This window comes from Fundulus heteroclitus, chromosome 13, assembly GCF_011125445.2.
Source record: "Fundulus heteroclitus isolate FHET01 chromosome 13, MU-UCD_Fhet_4.1, whole genome shotgun sequence".
Classification (NCBI taxonomy): domain Eukaryota; kingdom Metazoa; phylum Chordata; class Actinopteri; order Cyprinodontiformes; family Fundulidae; genus Fundulus; species Fundulus heteroclitus.
The window spans coordinates 12,325,847-12,347,759 of record NC_046373.1 but is presented as its reverse complement, the minus strand read 5'-3'; the positions used below and the strand labels follow the sequence as shown (position 1 = coordinate 12,347,759).

Sequence of the window (21,913 nt, the reverse complement as noted above, 5' to 3'; positions counted from 1 at the left end):
TTTCCAAGGCTGTTGACAAAGAACAGAACCAAACACAAGCCTTTTTTTTTTTTTACTCTGGATCTGCCCTCCCCCAACACCCAGACACTCTTCTACTGTGTGAAAGGGTAGTCCAGCAAACACATCAAGTTAATGTACGACGGCCCAGTGTTTTCCTCCTACTTAAAACAAGCAGAATCACCCGTATGGGCAGGTGTGTATGTGTGTGCTAACTTACTATTTGTTTAATAGGTGTGGAGAACTGCAAGGAGACAAGTTAAATTCCCCCTCCACCCTTCCATTTGGTAAAACATCCGTGTGTGAGAGTTACATCACCCTGCCAAATATCCTGTTTTAGAATAACTCATTCGTCAGGGGTTCTTTAACATCTCAGCCAATAATATTAATAATAATAATAATGATAAAAAACAGTACGGAGATGTTATTTTTTTACAGTTCATGATGCTACCAAGGATAATGTTATCAGTAGCATTTTTATTACACATACGGTAAGTAAAAAGCTGTAAAAAATCTCCACCTGTTTCGTTTTGCATACCAGTAACTTTTAGCAATGCAGCACAGCCAGCTGAAACAGGAAGTTAGAACATTGGTCAGTTAATTAAAACCCCTATTAACCACAGCTCCGTCAGTGATGAGGCTGTTTATGATCAATCTGCCATATAGGAACATTTCAAAGCAGATGCATATAGTCGTGAGAGGGATACGTATTTTCAATACCACTGTTGGGAAGGATGTTTCCTCAATATAAGCAATTACAAAGCCATAATGACAGAGGTTCCTCTGTCCCCGACTCAAATTGTATCACCATTTTTAAGGGTGGTAATGCTGTAAAAGCTAAAGCTGTTGGGTTTTACTCAAGACGTTTGAATAGGAAGTATGTCATGCAAATATTTTTTATTGCGAACAGGATAATATCTGTTGTTGTATACAACTGTGTCTTCCCGTTTTCTTGTGACCTGTGGTGTTGCTGATTAGACTATCAATGCATTACTTGCATATTAACACTGGGTCACAAGGTCAACATAACACACCAATACCCAAAAATGCACTTACTGGTAAAATATCTATGGACAAATTCAAGTATAGCTGTAGAATAGTGGCATTAAGAAATTATATTTAGATTGTGTAAAAAAAATTACAAGAACCTGGGAATTGGAGAAACAGCACCAGAGGGTATACGTGGTGGCATTGTGAGGGGAGCAGTTGTTTGACCAATTAGAGTCCTTTAAATTGGCATCTGTGTCACTGCAGTTTGATGGTAAAACCAACATCAATCTACAGTGAATTGAAGCTATACCATGTTTTAACAAATATTCCCACATTTATGTAATCACCTTGAATAACCACTTCAAGCATGTCCACATTGCAGCCTCTGTCAAATTCCTTCAATTGCAGAAAATTACTTTGATTATGCATGTAAACCTCCTATCTCGTTGTGTGGTGGTCGTCCTTGTGCTGGCTGAACAGCACCCAAGGCACGTATTCCACTACAACCCTGTAGGTGTCCTGTGGTATTTGGCACCAAGATGGCCACAGTGCCTGAACCATTATTTGCTTTCTGGTAGGGAGCCTAATCTCCACTGAAAGAGGCTGCAGCCATCAGGGAATATTGTTTACACGAGATGGTGTACATTGTCTGAGAGAATGCTTTGTTGGGTTTTATGTGTCACACCCAGGGATGAGGTAAGCTTGCCCATTCCCCTAGCTTCTAACACAGTAAAATGCTTACTTGTAGACTGGGGGAAAAAACACCATAATGAAGCGATAAAATGTTAACCAATCTAAAAAGGCATTTCTTATGTGACTTCATGTGAGGAATTTATAAATATCGGGGTGAAAAGTAATGTAGGGATTCTGTAGCATTAGGATGGGGTATGTCACTTTTGTCACAAGATGATCATCTAATTTTCTTTTCAATTTTTAATGATTACTGAATTTACTGTGTCTTGGATTTTGAGCAATTTGATGCACAATGCACAGTACAAATGCCTTTAAGTGGTCAAATAATTATTTGTTTCAATAATCGGTACTAGGGCGAAAACTTTAAGCATTTTGCATGCAATCTGAGGCAATCTTTATCAGTGCAGACAGACCGTCTGCATTCTATTGCATTGGAATACTGTTGAACCAGGCCAGGTAAAAATCTATTTGTACCCAAAAGTTTGACATTAAAGGTTTTCAGTTGCAAACAACAATGCAACCTGAAGATGAAGTTGTAAAATCTAAAAAATTGGAGAACTGCTGTGAGTTCAATGTCCACTATGGCGAGAGCACCTGCATCTATTTGAAACATAGGGAAATTTGTAGGCAATAACCATCATGTGCCCTTGTAAAGGTATTTTTAGTACTGTACAAGCTTTATTTGTGAACAAGTTGATTTGATGCTTAAATGTATACAATACAAAAAGACATTGTAATTAGTTTGTGTTGCCAAGAGTTATGATCAACACTACAAATAGCCAATTCTGACAGTTTTCTGACCCACAACAAGAACAACTTGGAGGTGAAATCATTCCCAGATCCAGCCGCAAACTTCTGAATCAAATTGACCTCAACATGTTAGAATTGGGTCACTGCTGCAGTTCCTAAACTGAACTTAAGTCTGTGACTTCCTTGTTTTGCTTGAAATCACATTTGTTTTGCTACAATATCAAGTGCAGCAGAACACAATAAAGGAATACTTCCCTAATATCTCTGTCACACTGTTGTACATTTGCCTTGGATTTCAGTAGCATATATAATTAGCATCACCTTACCATGCATTTAACACAGCAGCACGCATACGTAGATCACCAGCTAAGCCAAGCTGCTGGGGAGTTTTGGTACATGTCAGAAAATTCTGCATCATGCTTTACACACAACATATACCGCACATATGTGATACTGCTATAGCATTTTTAAACCAGCAATAACCCAATTATTATTACCTAATTACATTAGATACTGTTGAAAAAACTGTCTGTGTTAATAAAGATTAACTCATTTCAGGAAGAGAAATACTGAAAAACTGGAAGTGAAATTGATGGCATTGCCTAGTTTCTGATTCATTCTGCTAATACATATTTTACTACCTGGAGCCTGATAGAGCATTGCAACTGTGTTAGATGATCAGGTGACTATTGAAAATGGGAGGAAAAACAACAACATACACATTGAGATACGATATAAGCAAGATACCTCATTCTGACACAATTGAACACTGTAAATTCTACAGCCTTGAGTGGATCATGAGCGACGCACATACTATAAAGATGTGACAGGACTTGATGTTCCATGCTTTTTACTGTGTTACATCATGTTTAGACCTTTCTACCATGTGATTTTTTTTATACTGCAGCGAACAAGGCAAGATAAGAAACAGTGTGGCAACAATTTTAGTCGTATATCTTTCTAAATCTCTGAAATTGGGAGATGACTGTTGGATGTTTAGAAAACTATCTCCAACTCCATCAATCCAACATTTTTACCCAGGGTTGCCTGTACTTGTCAAAATCCTTGAATCATTGTGTTTTGACTCAGTTATATTTGAGGTTCTTGTTTCTATTTTAGTTTTACCTCTCGTGTTTCCACCTTGTGGTTCACCTGGGTCAGTTAATTACTCTTCACCTGTTTCCCCCACTATTTAAGCTCCTGCTGCACTTTGATTCTTTGGTGGTTTCTCTGTTTGTAAGTTTTCAGTTTGTTAAAAATACCACTCTTTACGATGGCTCCTGCCACACTTTGGGTACTGGAAAACATTTGTAGATCTAATAGGTATTTTATCCTGGCTAGCCTGCCTGTTTGCCAAATTATTTCTGAATATGGAGGATTCTAGCCTTTAATTTCTGTTCATTTTAAAAAACTCTCTTTTAAAATGTTTTTCATGCATCAAAGTAATAGCTAGACCCCGACTTTGAGAGCATGTGCTTTACACACACGCGCCTTATAGAGCACCTCATACGCCACTCTGCTTCTGCATGTGTGTGTGTGTGTGTGTGTGTGTGTGTGTGTGTGTGGGGGGGGGGGGGGGGGGGGGGGGGGTTGTTTCGTGTTTGTTCTCAGCTGGGCTCTGAATAGAGGGCAGCCCCTGTGCGGATTGATCCCGAGGGCGTGTTCACTCCGTTTGCTCAGCACACAAACAGACCCAGAGCGCACTCAGGAAAACTTTTCCCTAGCTGCGCTTCTCACAGATGGAACAGGTGGAAGCTGTCAGATAAGGTAATGCACATTTCCACTCCATTTTAGACGTATTGGTGGGCTTAAAAAAAAAGGAGTTGTAAGGCATTAGGAGAGCAAACGAGGGGACAGGTGTCTTCTCTCACGTCGCTTTTATACTGAAACAGTAAAGATACATGCTTGTAGACTAGATTTAAACAGGTCAGACATTTTTTAACACTGTTTGACAACATTGAGCAGATGACGAGAACAATAAATAACGTTTAAACATAACAGGATGTGTTTGCGGAAACTATTTTTGTTGCCTATTTGTTTTTCAGGTAAACCGTTTGCGCTTGCGCAAATTACACACAAGTAACCGAGCAAAGGCAAGGCACACACACCTAAAGACGCGCACAATAGTCTACAATGAAACGTTTTGCAACTGATAAGCTGCTAAAGTCTCTTTAACATTAGCTAACCTAAGGGTTACACAAGCTCTGTTATTAAAATGTGTTTCCACATTTATTTTTCAAGTGTTACATAGCAGCGGATAAAATGTGCTGTAATTTTGGATGAGGATGGGATGGGAGGGGAACATGACACATTGCAGACACAGCATGTCCCCTCGCCCACTGATGCCCATGAAGCACATGAAGGGGACACAACTTCAAAGACTTTACTCCGGGTGTGGCGTGAGCCAAAAAGCAGGGATCTGTCAGCTCAAATGTGTAACAGGTTCGCTGGTTGAGACCAATGACCAATGAGTTAAAACATGGGGATAGGGTTAACCCCCCACCCTGGCTGCATGACGTTAGGGGGCAAGTAACCCAAGAAAACACGCTATCTATGAGATGCATCATGAGTTTTCTACTGCTTATTGCTGTTCAATTGATGCGAAATAAGCATCCTCTGGATGGTGCAAAGCTTACAAACTGTAAGAAAATGTGAATATATGGTGGGCGGCTAATATGAAATTCGAGATCTGTTTTGCAGCTTCCAAATTGGGATTAAATTTAAGAGCAACTTCAGTTTTATTTAATAAATCTGGACTGCATTTGATAATTTGTCATTCAGTGTCTAAAATACTTTGATCAAATTGATCGGATTGCTCTATGCTGCACTGAAATTAAAGAAGTATTTGTGAAAATTATTTAAAACGAGCTTTTGGAGGATGGAGGAGATTAACCTGGGTTACCATTCAGCCAAGAACCACTTCTGTTTGAGATGGCCCTTTTCAAAACGGGGCATCTCAAAAATGTCAAAGCGGCAAAAAAAATATGGGAATGGCTTCTGTTTATGTTTGACTGATCTTTAGCCTTGCCATTATCAGAAAATGCAAAAGCTGAAAGGCTGCTAATAATGCCATTTAGCTAATGTTTCAATAGATAAGCAAACATATTTTTTTAAAGTATGAGTCAATTATTAAAAATGAGGCATTCCTAGTTCCTGTTAAGTGACATCTATAACATCTAAACTACAAGCCCTGGAAATACTGTTTGTTTTTATAGAGCCTACAAATGTGCACAATTTATGTGTTACTGTCAGTTTTCATGCTGAAATTTGATATTTTGAGTTGTCTTATTCTTTACATTGGTTATTTTCTAGTCCATTTTTAAGTTGCTATAAACATAGATCTGAGTGGTATTTTTGTTGTTGGATATCTGTGTGATGCATGAAATAACCATAAAAACACAATGTTTGAGCACAAGGTGGTCCATAAGTGTATTTGGTACCAAGGCCACCTTGGGCCAAAGTTGGAGGATTGATTTTGGAACCGTATTATCCCACCTGCAGGGTAATATCTTGGACATTTGGGTGAAGAGAGGGGCAGAGCTGTTAACAGATCACAACTGGTAGGGAATTGGAACCAGTGGCATGGGAGGTGGCCGGATAGACCTAGTGATGGCAGCCATTAGGCTGAAGAAGAATGCCTTCAGGGCCTGTGGTCTTTGGGGACTCTTGAAGCAGCTGACAGGACTGCGACGTCTGTGGTTGTGGAAGCGAAAACTTGGGTTTGGGAGGAATTAGGAAAGGCCGTGGAGAGAGACCTTTGGTTGGCCTCAGGGAAGTTTAGGAAAACTGTTTGGCAACTCAGTAATGGAAAATAGACCATTCCTAATTTGTGTATGCTTTGGGAGAGGAACTGCAAGACCTGCACTGAGGACATTACCGGGCAGGTAAAGAAACACTTTGAGGAAAATCTGGTCACCTTGTCGTCCATGGTGGAGGCAGAGCCTGAAGATTCAGGAAAATGCAAATCCATTGGTGCTGTTCTTGTGAAGCCAAAAAGCTCTCAATTTACCAGTTACTGCAGATGAAGCCCTAATCCATCTGTCCATGTCTCGTTCCATCCTAACATCGCTGGTAAACAAGATACCAAGACACTTAAACTCCTATGCTTGAGGCAGAGACTGACTGCCAACACAACACAGTGTTGATCTAATCCAAAACTTTTCAGTTTTGACTGAACTCTGATGTTTAATTCACCCATCTTGCTGAAATCCTGTATTCTCTTGTAGTTATTACAGCTTTGTCCCTCTGCGTTTCAGTTTGGAGACTTTCCTCACAGCTTAACTCATCGCTGCCTTTAAAGTTTTTTTGCATCATGTTATAAATAAAGAAGCTGTCATTATGATAAAAACGAGGCATGATGCACAAAATATGCTCCGATGCACAACTCTGTGCTGCAGAATGATGTTTGATTTTAAATGACACAATTAGAAAAGTGCTGCCTTTACAAAAAACTAAACAAATTATATCTAGTAGTGTTCAGACCATTTAAAAATCAATAATTGGGCTTTGATTCCAACCAGACTTTGAGAAGGACAACCCTACTCTACTTCTGAACTCACCAGATCAGGAGTCTATAAGTTTTGCTGTCTTGATATCATTCTCAGATTTTTTTTTCCAGAAGTATATAATAACCTCTCACATATAATAATCTTAGCAGGTATTCATGAGTTTTTGATACGGAAGGATATTGGGATTTGCCCTGGGTGACATTAAAATGAGGCTCCAGATAGCAAAATATAACTCAGAAGTCCCCTAAACAGCTTCCATGCGTGTGCAGCCAGTTGGGAGCTGTGAGCCCCCATGTGTTGTGTAGGCGTCCCCTTCTTCCTGCTGAGGATAGGGAGCCTGAGAATACGTCATGTACTTTCTGTGGGACTGCACCGTGTGTATCCCCCTTCCTTTATTGAAGTAATTTTTTTCCCCACAACTCATCAGTTTGCATCCCCTGTTTTTGTTCTGTCTCTTATTTATACACATGCATTTTCATTTTTTAAATACTGTGGGGCTCCAGAGCTTTTATCTTTCCTTGCCTTGTGCTCAGACGGCTTGTACAGTAATACATTCACGCTCATAGGGAACAAAATAATTAAAGCATTAATTAATTCACAGAACGTTTTCACTGAAATGTGTAAAACTAGTTTTTCTGAAGGGTCCTCCTTGCAGAGCAAGCTTATCCCACTTTGCACTCTAGTACTTTTAAAAATGTGTTTGATTCCTTGAACAACCCGCTTTAAGATACAAACAGGACACAGTGCCATTCCTAACAGGTAGCACTTATTTGCTTTTAATTCATCCGTTTCCCAGGTATGACGGAGGTTGACTCATCTCTCGACCTGAGCCACCTGACAGAGGAGGAGCAGTCCTCCATCCTGCAAGTCCTACAGCGGGATTTGGAGCTGCGTAATCTCGATAAAGAACGCATAAGGTCAGTCAGAGGGGTCACATTTTTTACCTTTGTTGCTGCAAGTCTGTCGATTTCCAAAGAGGCTTGCTATGATAGCGGTAGTGGAGTGGAGAGCTTTTGGTCCAAGAAACCATCTAATATTATATTGGAAAAAGACAGTAAAGCTATCCATGGGTCTGTTTGTTAAATGTTTTGGGATGTAGAAATATCTTTTGCCTCAAATAAAGATATTTAATTTTAGGTTAATATTTTTTGATTGTTTATATTCTATAAATGGTAAATGGGCTGGACTTATATAGTGCTTTTCCAGTCATGCTGACCACTCAAAGCACTGTACACTAGAGCCACATTCACCCAATCGCTCACACTAAAGCAAACACATTCATACACAGATCAGTTGGCAGCTTAGGGGTTAAGTGCCTTGCCCAGGGGCACATTGATATGTGACAAGGGAAAACTGGAATCGAACCCACAACCTTCCAATTGCAAGACAGTGAGACCTAGTGAGCCACAGTCGCCCCAGCTGATTTTCATTATTTTTTGAGAAATCATTTATTTATCAAAACTCAAATATTCCATTAAAAAATCCTCACACCACATCTGACATGTGTTTGTTTTCCACACTGTGAGAACACTACTTCATAGTGAAATTTGTTATCCTTAGAAAATAAAATAATTTGTGAAATTCCATATAACATTGTCCAGTTTTTCATGCCCTTTGTAAAGAGACTCCTCAAAGAGCAAGCTGGCCTCTTTTGGTCATTCGAGAAATCGTCTAAACATGTTCCAATCAGATCCAAACATTCTACATAAAAAAAGAAAAAAACAGCATGATATCTTAGAAACTAATAATTTTGAGAAATTCTGTATTATTTGTCTTTTAAAAGTAAACAGAAAAAAGTTAATTCCTGAAGCTTTGCATCTCTGTGCTGAATCTAAACATAAAGGCAGGTGTGCTGATAGATTCAATCTTTTAATGGCTTCTCTCAACACTGACACTGTCGCCCACAATCACATAAGTCATTACGCATGAATCTTTGCAAAATTACATGTATATTCATCTCAGTTAAGAAATGTATTAATACTACCAAAGGGTAATAAAAGCTTGTATTATCCACAGTTCTTCAAACAGTTATTGTAGGTAATGATGGCTGTAGCCTGGGGCAACCAACAGTTTTATATATTTTATTTATATATTAAAATTAGTCTTGTCCATTAACGTGTTCATGAGTGACGCTCACTTATTTCTAGAATTTTGAACTTAATTATGTTTTTATTTTTACAACATATTTGAAGTGAGCGAAGCTCATCCTGGCGATTTTAAACAGCATTTTCTATTTTATGCATTTTCCAGGGTGCAAACCCTTGATGCCTTTTGCAAAAGAGTCACCCTAATTTCAACCAAAGAAAAAGGCTTGATGACTGCAGTGTGTCTGGGTCTTCACAGACACAGGTGCTCATCAGCTTTTACATATGTACATAGTGTTCATGGGGATTCGATTAGTGTTGCGCCGATGCTATTTTTGGCCCTGATACCGATACCCGATACCTGGCAGTGCAGTATTGGCCGATACCATCTGTTTGAAATTGATGTGTGTGTGTATATATGAAGAACTGCATACTACTTAGGGTAGTATAACTTTTTATTGCCTACCTGGAATGGGTGACAATAGTTGAATAAACTTTTGGCTCTCAAAGGCCAAAATAGTGCAACATTTGTGAAATTATACCGTGTATAATAGTAGTGCAACAGTAAGACAGTAAAATTACATTAATAATTGAATAATCTCTTATAAACCCTGAGTTTTGGCTCTAAAATGCCAAAATAGTGCAACTTTCATGAACTTATATAACATATATAATACTAGTCGGGAGAGAGAAGGCTGCGTTCAAGTGACATACAAACATCAAAATGGTATTGGTGCCCTGCCCTATTTGTTGGTACTCGCCGATACCGATACCACCATTTTAGTGCTGGATTGGAGCCCCGTCCGATACTGGTATCGGTATCGGTGCAACACTAGATTCGATTTTCACAGCTTATGTTTCACCCTTAGGTTTACACTTGAATACACAATCCCAAAGCTTGTGCTCTAACAAGCCTGACAGATTAAATTGAGTTTCTTTTGAACCCCAATTTTGTTGTTTCAGGACAAGAGTATCTTGGTGGGTTTGCAGTTACAGAGGGATGAGGCTACAGCATCAAGCATTCTGTTACTAATATTTCAGACTCATTTTGCTTTTTGACAGTGAAAGCATAGGAGTTATTTTAAGGAGAGAAGCTGTGTTGGGTATATGACCATAATGAAAATGCAGTTTATGTACAAAAGAAAACGGGAGGGAACAAAACGTATGTAAATAAGCTTGTTTACAAATGCTGCATTAGGACAGTTGATATTCCAGCTGATGAATGACGTCATGATCTACATATAAGAAATACCTTGACTGTCTCACGATAGGGAAGTTTAGGTGTAACAGTGGCAAAATAAAAAACAGGCAGAGTTACACACTAAATCAGTAATGAAAAAAATAAGCTAATCTTATCTATAGTTAGTTCTAAAGCAACAGAGAATGAGCTTATAAATAAACCAGAGTAGTATTGCACAATTATTAATAATATGGCATACTCAGATAGAAATGAAATACTCATACACTGAATTTACACAATGATGTGAGAAAAAAATGCAATATGCATGTACAAACAACATATCGGAGTAGCTAAGGTGTGTGCAAGTGCCTTAGCATCCGAGAGACTAATGATAGTATATGTTTATTTTAAATTTTCTTTCTTTCTTTTCTTTTTTGAACATGTCCTATCTGGCAGTGTAACAGCTTAGTGCCAAAGAGAGCCCAACAGATTTACTTTCACAAGTGGAGCATTACTGCTTTCCCCATAGAGAAAGCCACTATATTCTCATGCAGAAAATCTTGATTGGACATTATTTTGGGGTTATTTCGAATTCAGTGGACCCAGAAATGGAAAGGTAAAAGTAAAAGAAGGGAAGGCAGAAAGTAGAGGCAAAATGTTAAAAGGGAGAAAAGGTGATAAAAAATAGTAGAAAAAGAGAGTTCAAGACAATATCCCAGGAGTCTGCTTCTACACCTGCAGAAAGAGAGATAGAAAGAACAGAATAAACAGAAAAAAAGTATCACAGGTACAAACAATCAACACCTTAGATAACATCACTGAAAACTACACAGTATTGTTTAATACAAGATATACTTAGTGACAGCCAAAGCTAATTATAGGGTTTATCTGTATAGAATGTATCTGTAAACACCTGGAAATGCTACACCCACCCCAACATTCAGACAACTCCCAGGCCACATAATTCAAATTCAAATTCCATTCAATTGAATTGATGGAGTTGCGATTAAAATTAGATATTTACTATAAAAAGATAGATTCTGGCATCCTGTGATGGAAACCAAAGACTTTCTATTTCATTTATCAAGAGCAATTTAAAGATTTTTTTTGTTTTCAGAAAATTGTAAGCTACTTTTAAAAAATGCATTTAATATGTAGGAAAGTTATAATCAGAAACATTTTTCATGGCAATGAATAGTTTTTATCTTCAAACAAATTAATTAAAGGACACATCATTCCTCTTTTTTTTTTTTTTTTTTTTTTTTTTTTACAAGCTAGAGCATCATTGGATGGTGGATGAATGGTGTCCTTAGGGACACCATTCTAATATGATTCTTCTAGCCAGATGATGTCTCGTGAAGTTTTGATTGATGCTTTTTCATTATAAAAATATTAAAGTAAAAAAATCTCCATGTCTTTTATCACTTCTCTGCACATGCTGTGTTTGTGGGTGAAAAGAAGACAACTGTGTCATGTCACAGACATAGATGCAAACTGCTTCCATATGCTGGAAATAATGGACAAGGTTCCATCTACATCTGTTTAGTGCAATCTGCTGTGTGAATCCAGTGCAGATAGAGAGCAAATAGCATGTGCAAAAAAAACTATTGCAAAAATAGAAGGAATTGCATCGCTTGAAGTATCAAACATTTCTAGACAGATGTGCTAATTCACCGAGAGCTCATTTGTGTTGAGCTCCAAAAATGTATGTGTAATCTTGAAAGAACTTAACTGGTAACTGAGGACAACAGTAACGGTTTCTAATGTGGCCTGAAATCAGTTTTCCTGTGAAGGAGCAGTTCTGTAGGTTTATCGTGGAACTTTGTCAATGCTGCAGGAACCTTGAGCAGACGGAAAGCAACTCATCACGCCTGCGCCTCCTTTCTGGAGAATGGTTCAACAAGGAGTGCAGCAAACGCCACCACAGGTGGACTTCAGGCTGTGAGCTTATTCGAGCCTCCATATGCCACAGGAAGACAAAGAGTAGAGGTGAGTTTTCAGTCCGCGTAGCAGCAGGTAAATGCCAGCGGGGCTCTTTTTGTTCTTCTGCTGCAGCAGGGATATCTATCTCAGTGATGCTTCTCTGGTTGTTGCGATGGTAACAGATGTGAACCTGAATGAACTGTTCACTGGAGAGAAGGAGGAAACTCCCTTGAACAGCTTCCCTCCTCAGACAAAAGAGAGACTGCAGGAGAATAAAGAAGAGGAAAGCGAAGGGTTGGTCAGAATACCTTTCAAATTAAAAGCTCTGCTTCCAGTAATTATTCCAGAAAACTTTTCAATTTCTAACTTATGCTTCCAGGAGTGAGGAAAATTTGACACCTGACTTCCCACTGAGACCAGAAAGACCAGTAGAGCATGTGTGTGTTTGTATTTTTAACCCTTTGCTATAAAACCATCACAAACTTATCAGCCGAACACTAAATCAAATGGCAAATTTCTTCCAACAACAGGTTTTGAATAATGCAAACAGCTCTTCTCCATCCAAAGGTGTGAAACATATCTCTAAGATCCTTTGTGCATCACTGGATGCCTCTGAGTAACATTGTTCTCGTGTCATTCTGCTCACAGAGTGTGAAACGCGAAGTAATGGCCACTCGGAAGAACCTGAGGTGATTACGCCGCACGCCTACACTCACACATTACTATGACTAACCGCTTTGGCAAACAGAGTTCAGCTAGCCTGTTTTTCATCTTCCAACCACTGACACTGAGTCAATATTTGACATTATGTGGAAGCACAAGTCTCGCATGTTTCTTTAACTTTTGGATTGTTTGAAGAATGATATTTATACAATGACAATATAAAGGGTTTGGGCCTCACAGCTGAGCTTCACCAGAGGCAAATTTACCTGGATTTACACACAATTAGCCACCACTGTTTCATTCTATCACAGACAGCACCCTACATATTTAATATTTGTAAAAAACATTTTTTTTAAATAAAATAACCTAAAGACTAACTTTAATTAGCCTATAGTGATTTAGTGGGTATGAAATTAATCTTTAAGAATTTATTTTTTTCCGCAAAAATATACATGTACTAAAATTATTGGAAACCCGGCTGTAAATATTTTGCGCACGTCCATTTGCTCACAGGAGAGCAATAGGTCTTCTTCTTTGACATTTTACAAGGTTGAGGTATACAGACATAGTCTCCTATGCAATTTTCTCTGTAGCTCAGGGAATGTCTGATGGATTTAAGCCTGGTGTTGTCTTGGCCATGAATAAAGGTTGATATTGTGTACTGTGAGCCATTTCTCTATGGATTTGGCTATATGTGTTAAATTTTTATCCCGCTGGATGACCCATTGGAGACTTTTTATATAAAAAAAACGGTCTGCTTTCTTCATGTGCTCATCCTTTGTTTTAAACCAGAACGGATGTGGTATGGTTGTGGCCAAATTTCTTCATTTGACAAAAGTACACAGTTTCAGCAAAAGTTGAAATAGCATTCAGGAAACCCTATGTGTCTATGTTTGGGATGGTTGCTTTTGATATTCTTCCAAACAACAACCAGTTAGCATGTAGGATAATCCTGATGGTTGTTATGGGGACTGCTACAGCAATAAGCTTTGGAGAACTTTTTACCCTGCCTTGCCATCCTCCTCGTTGTGTAGTGCCCCCCATCCAGCCTAGTATGACATAAAATAAATTGTCAGCGATAATTTATTTTAATTCTTAATTTTCATTAGTGTCCTGTCTGGCAGTGTAGCATTAAGAACTGCTGTCTCAATGCCAAAGAGAGCCCAACAGATTTTACTTTCATAAGTGGAGCTTTAAAGCTTTCGCTTCATTTATACATGCAAAAATCTTTATTAGATCTTATCCTGGGACTATTTCACATTCAATGGACAAAAAACAGGGTTTATCGGGGATTATTAAAAGAGCAATAATCTAAATTTCACCACTAAGTCTAGTGAAGAAGTATTTCACTAGATAATGCTGATAGCAAGAGAAAATTTTGCTCTTATCGTACGCTGCACTGATGGTGACATTTTATGGGCAGGGAGGGGCCAAGCCCTGAGTGGCAGCTGTTCACATGGACGTACGTGCACGCTCGGCCTGCCCGACTTGTAAACGAGACTGGAGAACACCACAGTGAGAGGGTGTGTGCCGTCATACCATGTCCCTTCTAAAAAGATACCTGTAGTTCTTCACATAACTATTTTTTAGTTCTCTCAAGCTAAAATACAGAATTTTCGCTTTTTGCTCCTTTAAGTCGTGGATCAAATTAGAAAATAGAATGTATGAATATATAAATAACAAATAAATACGTCACTTACGATTATTTTATAGGAGTTTTTTTTTTCTTGTATTTTTCATCTTGGCGTTATGCTACAGCTAGATAAAGTATTATTTTACTGTAGGGCTTTTTACCCTCCACTGTGGTTGGGTAAGGGTCTGAATTTATTTGCAAATGATGTTTAATCTGAATTTGAGGCAAAATGTTGAGAAAGTCATGGGGTCTGAGTACTTTCTGAAATGACTGTGTAGCTATTGATGAAACAATAAGTGCGTCTTGACAAAATATGACGCTTCGTGTGAGAACTAAATCCTCTTGGTACTGTTTATATTTAGGAAGACATTTTTGTGGGTCTCAACGGGGACTCGGACTTCACCAGCAGCAGCCTGGCGGAGCCAGATCCGGCTTATCTGAAAACCAGCAGCTCCAACGGCAGTCTGCGTTCGAGCCACATGGTACGCACACACACTCTCACACCCGAACACACACAATTGATCAGCTGACGATCAGGGCGACGCAAGATGACTCAGCCCGGGACAGTGACGCAGGAGCTCATCTCTGCTCGGTGTATGTGTGCGCGCGCGTGTGTTTGCTGCAGCTCGGTGGAAGCATGATGAGTCTGTTCAGCTCGGGGGATTTCGGAGCGGTGGAGGTGAGGGGCCGCATCCAGTACTCGCTGGTTTACGACAATGACAGGGAGGAGCTGCAGGTGAGAGTGTATCGCTGTGAGGACATCGCTTCAGCCCGCAAGAACCGCTCCGACCCGTAAGCAATTGTGTTTTCATGTGACTGGCTTTTTAAATGGGCAGTGTCACACTCAGAATCAATAAACAAATGTGGATGTGCGTGGGTGTTTCACAGATACGTAAAGACCTATCTCCTGCCGGACAAGTCGAATCACAGCAAGAAGAAGACGTCCGTGAAGAAGAAAACACTGAACCCGGTCTATGATCAGACGCTCAGGGTGAGATGCTCTCTTGTGCGCACATTGCATAATGTGCCAACTGTAACCTGTGTCCCTCATAGCCTTTCCAAAGCAGCCGTGTTTTAGCTGCTTTGTTACAGAACGAGGGCTTCCCTAAAACCTCGTCCCACCCCGCTAATGGTTCTATTCTGATTATGTTGTTTCAGTATAAACTAAAAATTGGGGAGCTGCGCAGTCGGACATTGAACCTCTCTGTGTGGCACGCCGAGCCTCTGGGAAGAAATATCTTCCTGGGGGAGGTGGAGGTGGCCCTGGGGCTCTGGGACTGGACCTGCACGGAGCCCCTGTGGCAAGATCTGCAGCCACGGGTAGGGATTACCGTATGCTTCATGAGCTCCAGGCAAATAAAATGTATGTGCCTTTCAAGACCGGGAAAGACACCGTACAACTGGTAAAGCCCCGAATCACAATATGCACAACAGGGCTCTCTAACACATTGACGATTTAAAAGTAAAATCAACATGAAATAGCAACATCAACAGTAGAAAATTCCAGTTTAAGAAGATGTGTGAAGCGGTTTTGGTAGCAATGCCATGAGAGCTTCTGAGATGAGGGACCACTTGACTGAGGCCTTGTTCACGGAGAAACCATCCACTCGAAACAGGATTGCCTTTCCTGTTTCTGTTAACACATCCACATGACCAACGTTATGATTGTGATCCCTGTGCACAACACACCTGTAGAAAAACCTGCCCTGCAGCCACTAGTAGCCAGGCCTGCAAGGGGTACAGTTACGGAAATGATGGAAGTGGATCTCAGAGTCTGTGAAGGAATGACAATGTGCAGAAAATTTTGTACCAGCTAAAGCCTGTGCGGGAGGCCATGTGGTAAAGCAGGAAAAACATAATTGCAAAAGATGGTCCAAAATGTAGCCAGAAGATGTAAAAGAGCAGCAGCATTGCTGTCTGCATTGGAAGGGGGTAACCGACTAATTTTCTCTGAGTTGGAATAATAAATGCTTTCCAAAATGTAAAGTGCCATCAAAAGCGACACTTGAACTCTTAAAATGGGAGGAGCGGAGATTGTCAACAGACAATTTCCCAGACATATCCCTGACAAATATAATTCCTACCCGAATAACCTCTTTCGGTCAGTGAGAGAAGGAGGCATGTTTGTTTCAGACACAGTTGAATCCAGATATTAAGTTACACTGCATAAAAAGACACATAACCTGTTTTTTTCTTTCACTTTCTGGCATTGAATCAGACCACAGATTTGATACTTTGTAGGCTTCTGGTGGGTAAATTCACTGCATTTCAATTAAAGTGAAGGATTTTAGGGCAACACCTTAAACACTGTTTCCTTTGGTGACGTCATGAAAAAATAAATCTGTTCAGATATGATGAGGAGAGTTGGAGAACCGCCACAGATCTGATTTAACCTTTGTTTTAATTTCCAGAAGCCTCAAAGTGCCATGTTTATCTTTTCAAACAATTATATGAAGATATGAACTCACACTGTTCTGGAAGGAGACGGCTTTTGTGTGGAAGCATTTTGGCATTGATTGATTTATCGGACTTGTAGTCCATAAAAGAAAGCAAAAACATTCTTATTGCATTATGCAAAGAGAAATACTATTGGAAATCCTACCTGACCTGAAATGGGAAACTTTTGTCTGAGTTATTGTCTGACAGTAAGGGGGGGAGGGGGGGGGGGTGCCACATTTCCTAAGAATATGATCAAGAGGTAGAAGATAGAAGAAGGCCTAAAACCGAACCCACTGATAACTGGTGAATCGGGTTGTTCAAAATGTTTTAACTGTGCATATTGATTAAGATCTGGGAGGTACAATTTAAGGCGTGTGATGAGTCATTAGAGATTGTATCAAAATATGGCTCAAATTGCGTCTGGATGTCACCCTAAGGAATCATCACAAAAAACATCAATACTTGCAATTATTCAGCATCTGGGTTTATCTGAAACAGACATTTTAACAGCTTTCCTGGGGACAGCGGACAAAAGCGGAGGAGTGTGCCTTGTGTCTGGGAGAGCCGAAGGAAGAGGGAGACGTGCCGTGAATTTTAAATAAGGGTTTACATAACCTTGGTGTGTCCCAGCCTCCACGTGTCTGAGCCTTTACACATTGCTTTGGTTTTATCCTCTGATTTATTGATTTTTTTTCCCCATACAGGTTCATGTGAGTCAAGAGTCAATCAGCATCAGAGGGAACATCATGCTGTCTATCAAATTTGTTCCTGAGGGGTGTGAGGGTGAGAGGAACAAACGTGTCCTGCTTCAACGCCACAGATACAGAAGTGTTGCAGCGCTCTGTGCGGACATTAAAGTGTGCGTGTATATATATGTTTGTGTTCAGGTGGAGGTCTGCCTTTGACAGGAGAGGTTCACATCTGGCTCCGAGAGGCTCAAGGTCTCCTGTCTAAGAAAGGAGGTGCTATAGACTCCTTTGTGAGAAGGTGTGTCTGATTTGCTATATATTTCCCTTTAGTTTGTCAATGTATTTTAACTTTATTTTAAATATAGTCAATAGGTCACAAATTGCACAAAATCCTCCATGTACAGCACACACCATGCTTATGACAACCCTTGTAAAGAGGTATGCTAATAAACCTTTTTTTGTATTTTAAACAGTTCATCTTGAAAATATTTCTTCTTTTTTTACCTCTTTCACCAAATCTCCCTCAAAGTGTAGCCTGCCTAAACCTAACCTTTTTTGTCTCAGTTGTTGTTCATTGAATTTTTTAAACCATTGCTCTGATTCTAGACTGGTGGTTACTACTATTTTTATTAATAATATATACTAATACTATATTTTAATAATATATCAATATTATTTTATATTAATAGTATGTGGTTTGCTTGGTACATGGGCACTCTGATCAAGTAAAGTATAAATTAAAAGAAATGCTCTAGTTATCTAGTTACATTTGTTTCATACAAACTGTAAAGAATACAATTAAATACAGCACCAGTGCCTTTGGAAAGAAAAAAATCTTAAAATGTACCTTTTTTGTGTTTAATAAATGAATTAAAAATTAAGGTTTGAGTCTTTAAAATATTCCTGTGAGATTTTGCTACTTTAATATATATATATATATACGCATGTGTATATATATATATATATACGCATGTGTATATATATATATATATATATATATATATATATATATATATATATATATATATATATTTGTATATGTGTGTGTGTGTGTATGTGTGTGTGTGTGTGTGTGTCAGTGTGAATGCATATCAAAGTAGTAAGAGATTGCTAAGTGCCTTTCCTATGCAACAATACAGAAAAATACTTCTCCTTTTTACATTTAACTTTTAATTCCACTATGGTTAGTTAATGCTAAAAATTGCATTTCCTTTTTCAGAGTACATATCAACCAGCTTTCAACAGTAAATGGACCTTTGAATCTTTTCACAATCACTCTGGTGTTGACTCTGAATTCTCTCCTTCTACTCGTCAAAATCAAGCTACATCCTCCCAGATGTCAGCCGGCAGAGCGGTCAAAAGACGCGGCTGGTCAAGCGCTCCTTCAGTCCAACGTACAACCACACTATGGTCTACGACGGCTTTCAAACCAGCGACCTGAGGGAGGCCTGTGCTGAGCTCACAGTCTGTCAAAAGGATGGGCTGAAGACGAACGTTCTGGGAGGGATTCGTCTGAGCTGTGGAACTGGTGGGACTCTTTCTACTTTTAATAGTTTTAAGTCAAATTTAGATTAAAAACAAACAGAGTAGAGGAGAAAAGTCTTGTATTACCACACAAACTGTGACATTCACAAAGGACAAAAATAGCCTTTATACTTTTGTGATAATTTAATTAGAATGTTTTGCTAAAAGGTAAAAGGGTTGAAAAAGACTCATTTGAAAACATAAACTTACCATTTAGCAACGTTTTTGAAAATGTTTTCCCCCGTTTCTTCCTCAGTCCTGATTAGTTTGCATCTGTCTGTGCAAAAGAGCTTATTGACAGCAGTATTTCTTGTATCTGGAAATGTGACATAATAGGCCTTGAACTAGCTAGTCTTTATAAGACCACCGATAAATCAAGCTGGCCGTAAACACAGACGTGAGATCCCTCTGCAGTGTTTTTCTGGACTTGCGTTAAGGGAGTATTTCAGGCAAATACTTTGCATGGCCTAAGTTTTGTGACTCAAGAATTTCAAATATTTCAGAAGGTCCTGTGATCGGAGCAAGGCTGTGCTAAAATATCCTTGGGTGCCACATGTTAGCAAATGATGTCTTTGAACTGGTGGAGGTTAAACCTAAAGAAGCAGTCTCGTCTTGGAAAGTGCTGTGAAAAGGCTTTTGCTCCTTAGTCTGTTTCTGCTTTAAAAACACACACATACACTTACTGTGCATGTTTAAGACCATAAAAAAGCCAAAATGCATGAATGCAGCTTATGTGAAAAGGTAATAATGCCTCTTATTAAATTAACTATGATTAACCAGTTTTATTCGTGCCTTAGTAACTTGCTAATTTTTAGAATCAAGAACCCACCTACATGGAACCTGTCTGACAACATGAAGTAGACCGAAAGATCTAAAAAAAAAAACAAAAACAAAAAAACCACACATCATATACCAGTTATTCAAAAATTGAGAAACGATTATTAATCTATTGGTTTCTAAGGCTTCAGGACTTTTGTGAATCACCATTATCCGTAAATTGAAAACGCATGGAACAGTGATGATCCTTCCCAGGAGTGGCATGTCTACCAGAATGACCCCAAAATCACAACGACAACTTATCTGGGAGGTCACAAGACAACCCAGAGACAGTTATGGTCAGTGTTTCTGATTTAACAATAGGAAATAGACCGAGCAAGAATGGCATCCATGGGACAGTTCCAAAGTGACTACCACTGCCGACCAAGAAGAACACAAAGCTCTGTCTCACGTTTACCACAAACATCCTGATAATTCACTGTGAGATTTAGCAACAGATTCTGTGGACGGCTCAGACAAAAGAGAACCTTTTTGAAAGTGTATGTCCTGTTCCGGATGCACAGAAATACTAACAGCATCTCAGAAAAACAAAAAAAAAACATCATACAGGCCTTCTAAATCACTCTGAATGTGACAAAAGCACCTCCCGCTGTTTGGTCTGTACCTGTGGTCAGTGGAATGATGCATACATTTAAGAAACTCCTAAAAAAGTACAAAACTTAGTGTAACTGGAGTTTGTCTTTTGCCACATGAGGTTCATAGCAAGTTAAAAGGAACGTGTCATCTTTGCAGAGAAAGTAAACCACAGGCAGTAAACATATTTGTTTCTTCCTTTGTTTTGACTGCAGGTATGAGTTGAGCTAATTTATGTTGTTGTTAATATTAAATATTAATATTAAAGTGTGGCAATGTTGAAACATTCTAGTTGTTAGAAACTATTTTTATAGGTTATCAATGAACGCATCTCAATATTATATTTTTTAAAAAGGATTCTGGGTAATCATCAGAACGAAAGTTTTAAAGCACTAAAAGAGAAAAAGAGAAAAGTCAATTTTTTTTACCTATTTTGTTGGGATGTGGGGGGCCTAAATTTTTTACTTTCTTCAAAGGGGGCGCAACAGAAAACATGTGAGAACCACTGCTGTAATTGATGGAACCATAAAGGACCATCTTGGATCACTTCTGTTTTTTTTTCACCTTTATTACATAGCTGTTTATCATCCAAAATAATCAGTTCAACGTAAATAGTATGTTTTTGCTGTCTGATGAAATGCACAGAAACCTTGCAGAGGCTGGGATGCCTACAGTATTTTTCCTTTTTTTTTTCATGTGCCCTGAGAAGAAGGCAAATAATGCATGCGTTTATGGACTCACAGGAAGCAGCAGAAAGACTTTCAACATCTTTGTGTTTTTTTTATTTCTCTGAACGGCAGGTCAGAGCTATGGCGAGCCCGTCAGCTGGATGGACTCCACGGAGGACGAAGTCGCCCTGTGGACCTCCATGATCGAAAACCCAAACCGCTGGATCGACACCACCCTGCCGATCAGAACTAACCTCACACAGCGGTCTGTGTGACCGGAACATCCTGCACTCATGTTCTTGTTCAAACAGCTGTTGGACTGATGGGAGACCCCCTCCTTTGTTATTGGCACATATAACCTCTTTGTTTTTATGATATAAACAGACACTCACTTAAAATAAAGTCAGAAGTTGTGCAATATTCTTAATAAATAACCCACGTGTGTCTGCAGATGTTTCTGCATTTTAAAATGTATTTTGCTTGTTAGATAAGTACAAAAGAAAAAAAGAAAAATGCATTCTAATCAATTGTAGTTTAATAATTAAACATGAAATGTAATCACACTTGTTATGGCTTGAAGCTTAAAAGTAAAAATGCAGTTTTTTAGTTGGATAACAGCAGACACACAGTGTTAATGTTCTGTTTGTATTTGTTTGAAGGTTGCTGCATTACTGTGAATTATTCTTTGAGCCTGTAAGTAAAAAATATATAGTTTTGTTCTTTTGTTAATGATTCATTTGTTAGCATCTTAGAGAGATATTT

The 21,913-nt window shown here is 38.9% G+C and overlaps 1 protein-coding gene across 2 annotated transcripts; it reads left to right on the top strand.

The window, feature by feature from the left end:
* The first annotated feature begins 4,092 nt into the window (after positions 1-4,092).
* Positions 4,093-21,868, top strand: sytl1 (synaptotagmin-like 1). Of its 2 annotated transcripts, XM_012861568.3 has the most exons (15): positions 4,093-4,197; positions 7,735-7,855; positions 12,040-12,191; positions 12,308-12,419; positions 12,505-12,562; positions 12,656-12,692; positions 12,774-12,814; positions 14,784-14,903; positions 15,047-15,213; positions 15,310-15,412; positions 15,580-15,741; positions 17,565-17,643; positions 17,748-17,847; positions 18,872-19,077; positions 21,284-21,868. In XM_012861568.3, exons 2-15 carry the CDS (start codon positions 7,737-7,739, stop codon positions 21,424-21,426), a joined length of 1,599 nt encoding a protein of 532 aa, XP_012717022.2. In that variant the 5' UTR covers positions 4,093-4,197; positions 7,735-7,736; the 3' UTR covers positions 21,427-21,868. The 2 variants fall into 2 exon arrangements, with proteins under 2 accessions (XP_012717022.2, XP_012717030.2); XM_012861576.3 differs by lacking the exons at positions 12,308-12,419; positions 12,505-12,562; positions 12,656-12,692.
* The last annotated feature ends 45 nt before the right edge of the window (positions 21,869-21,913 follow it).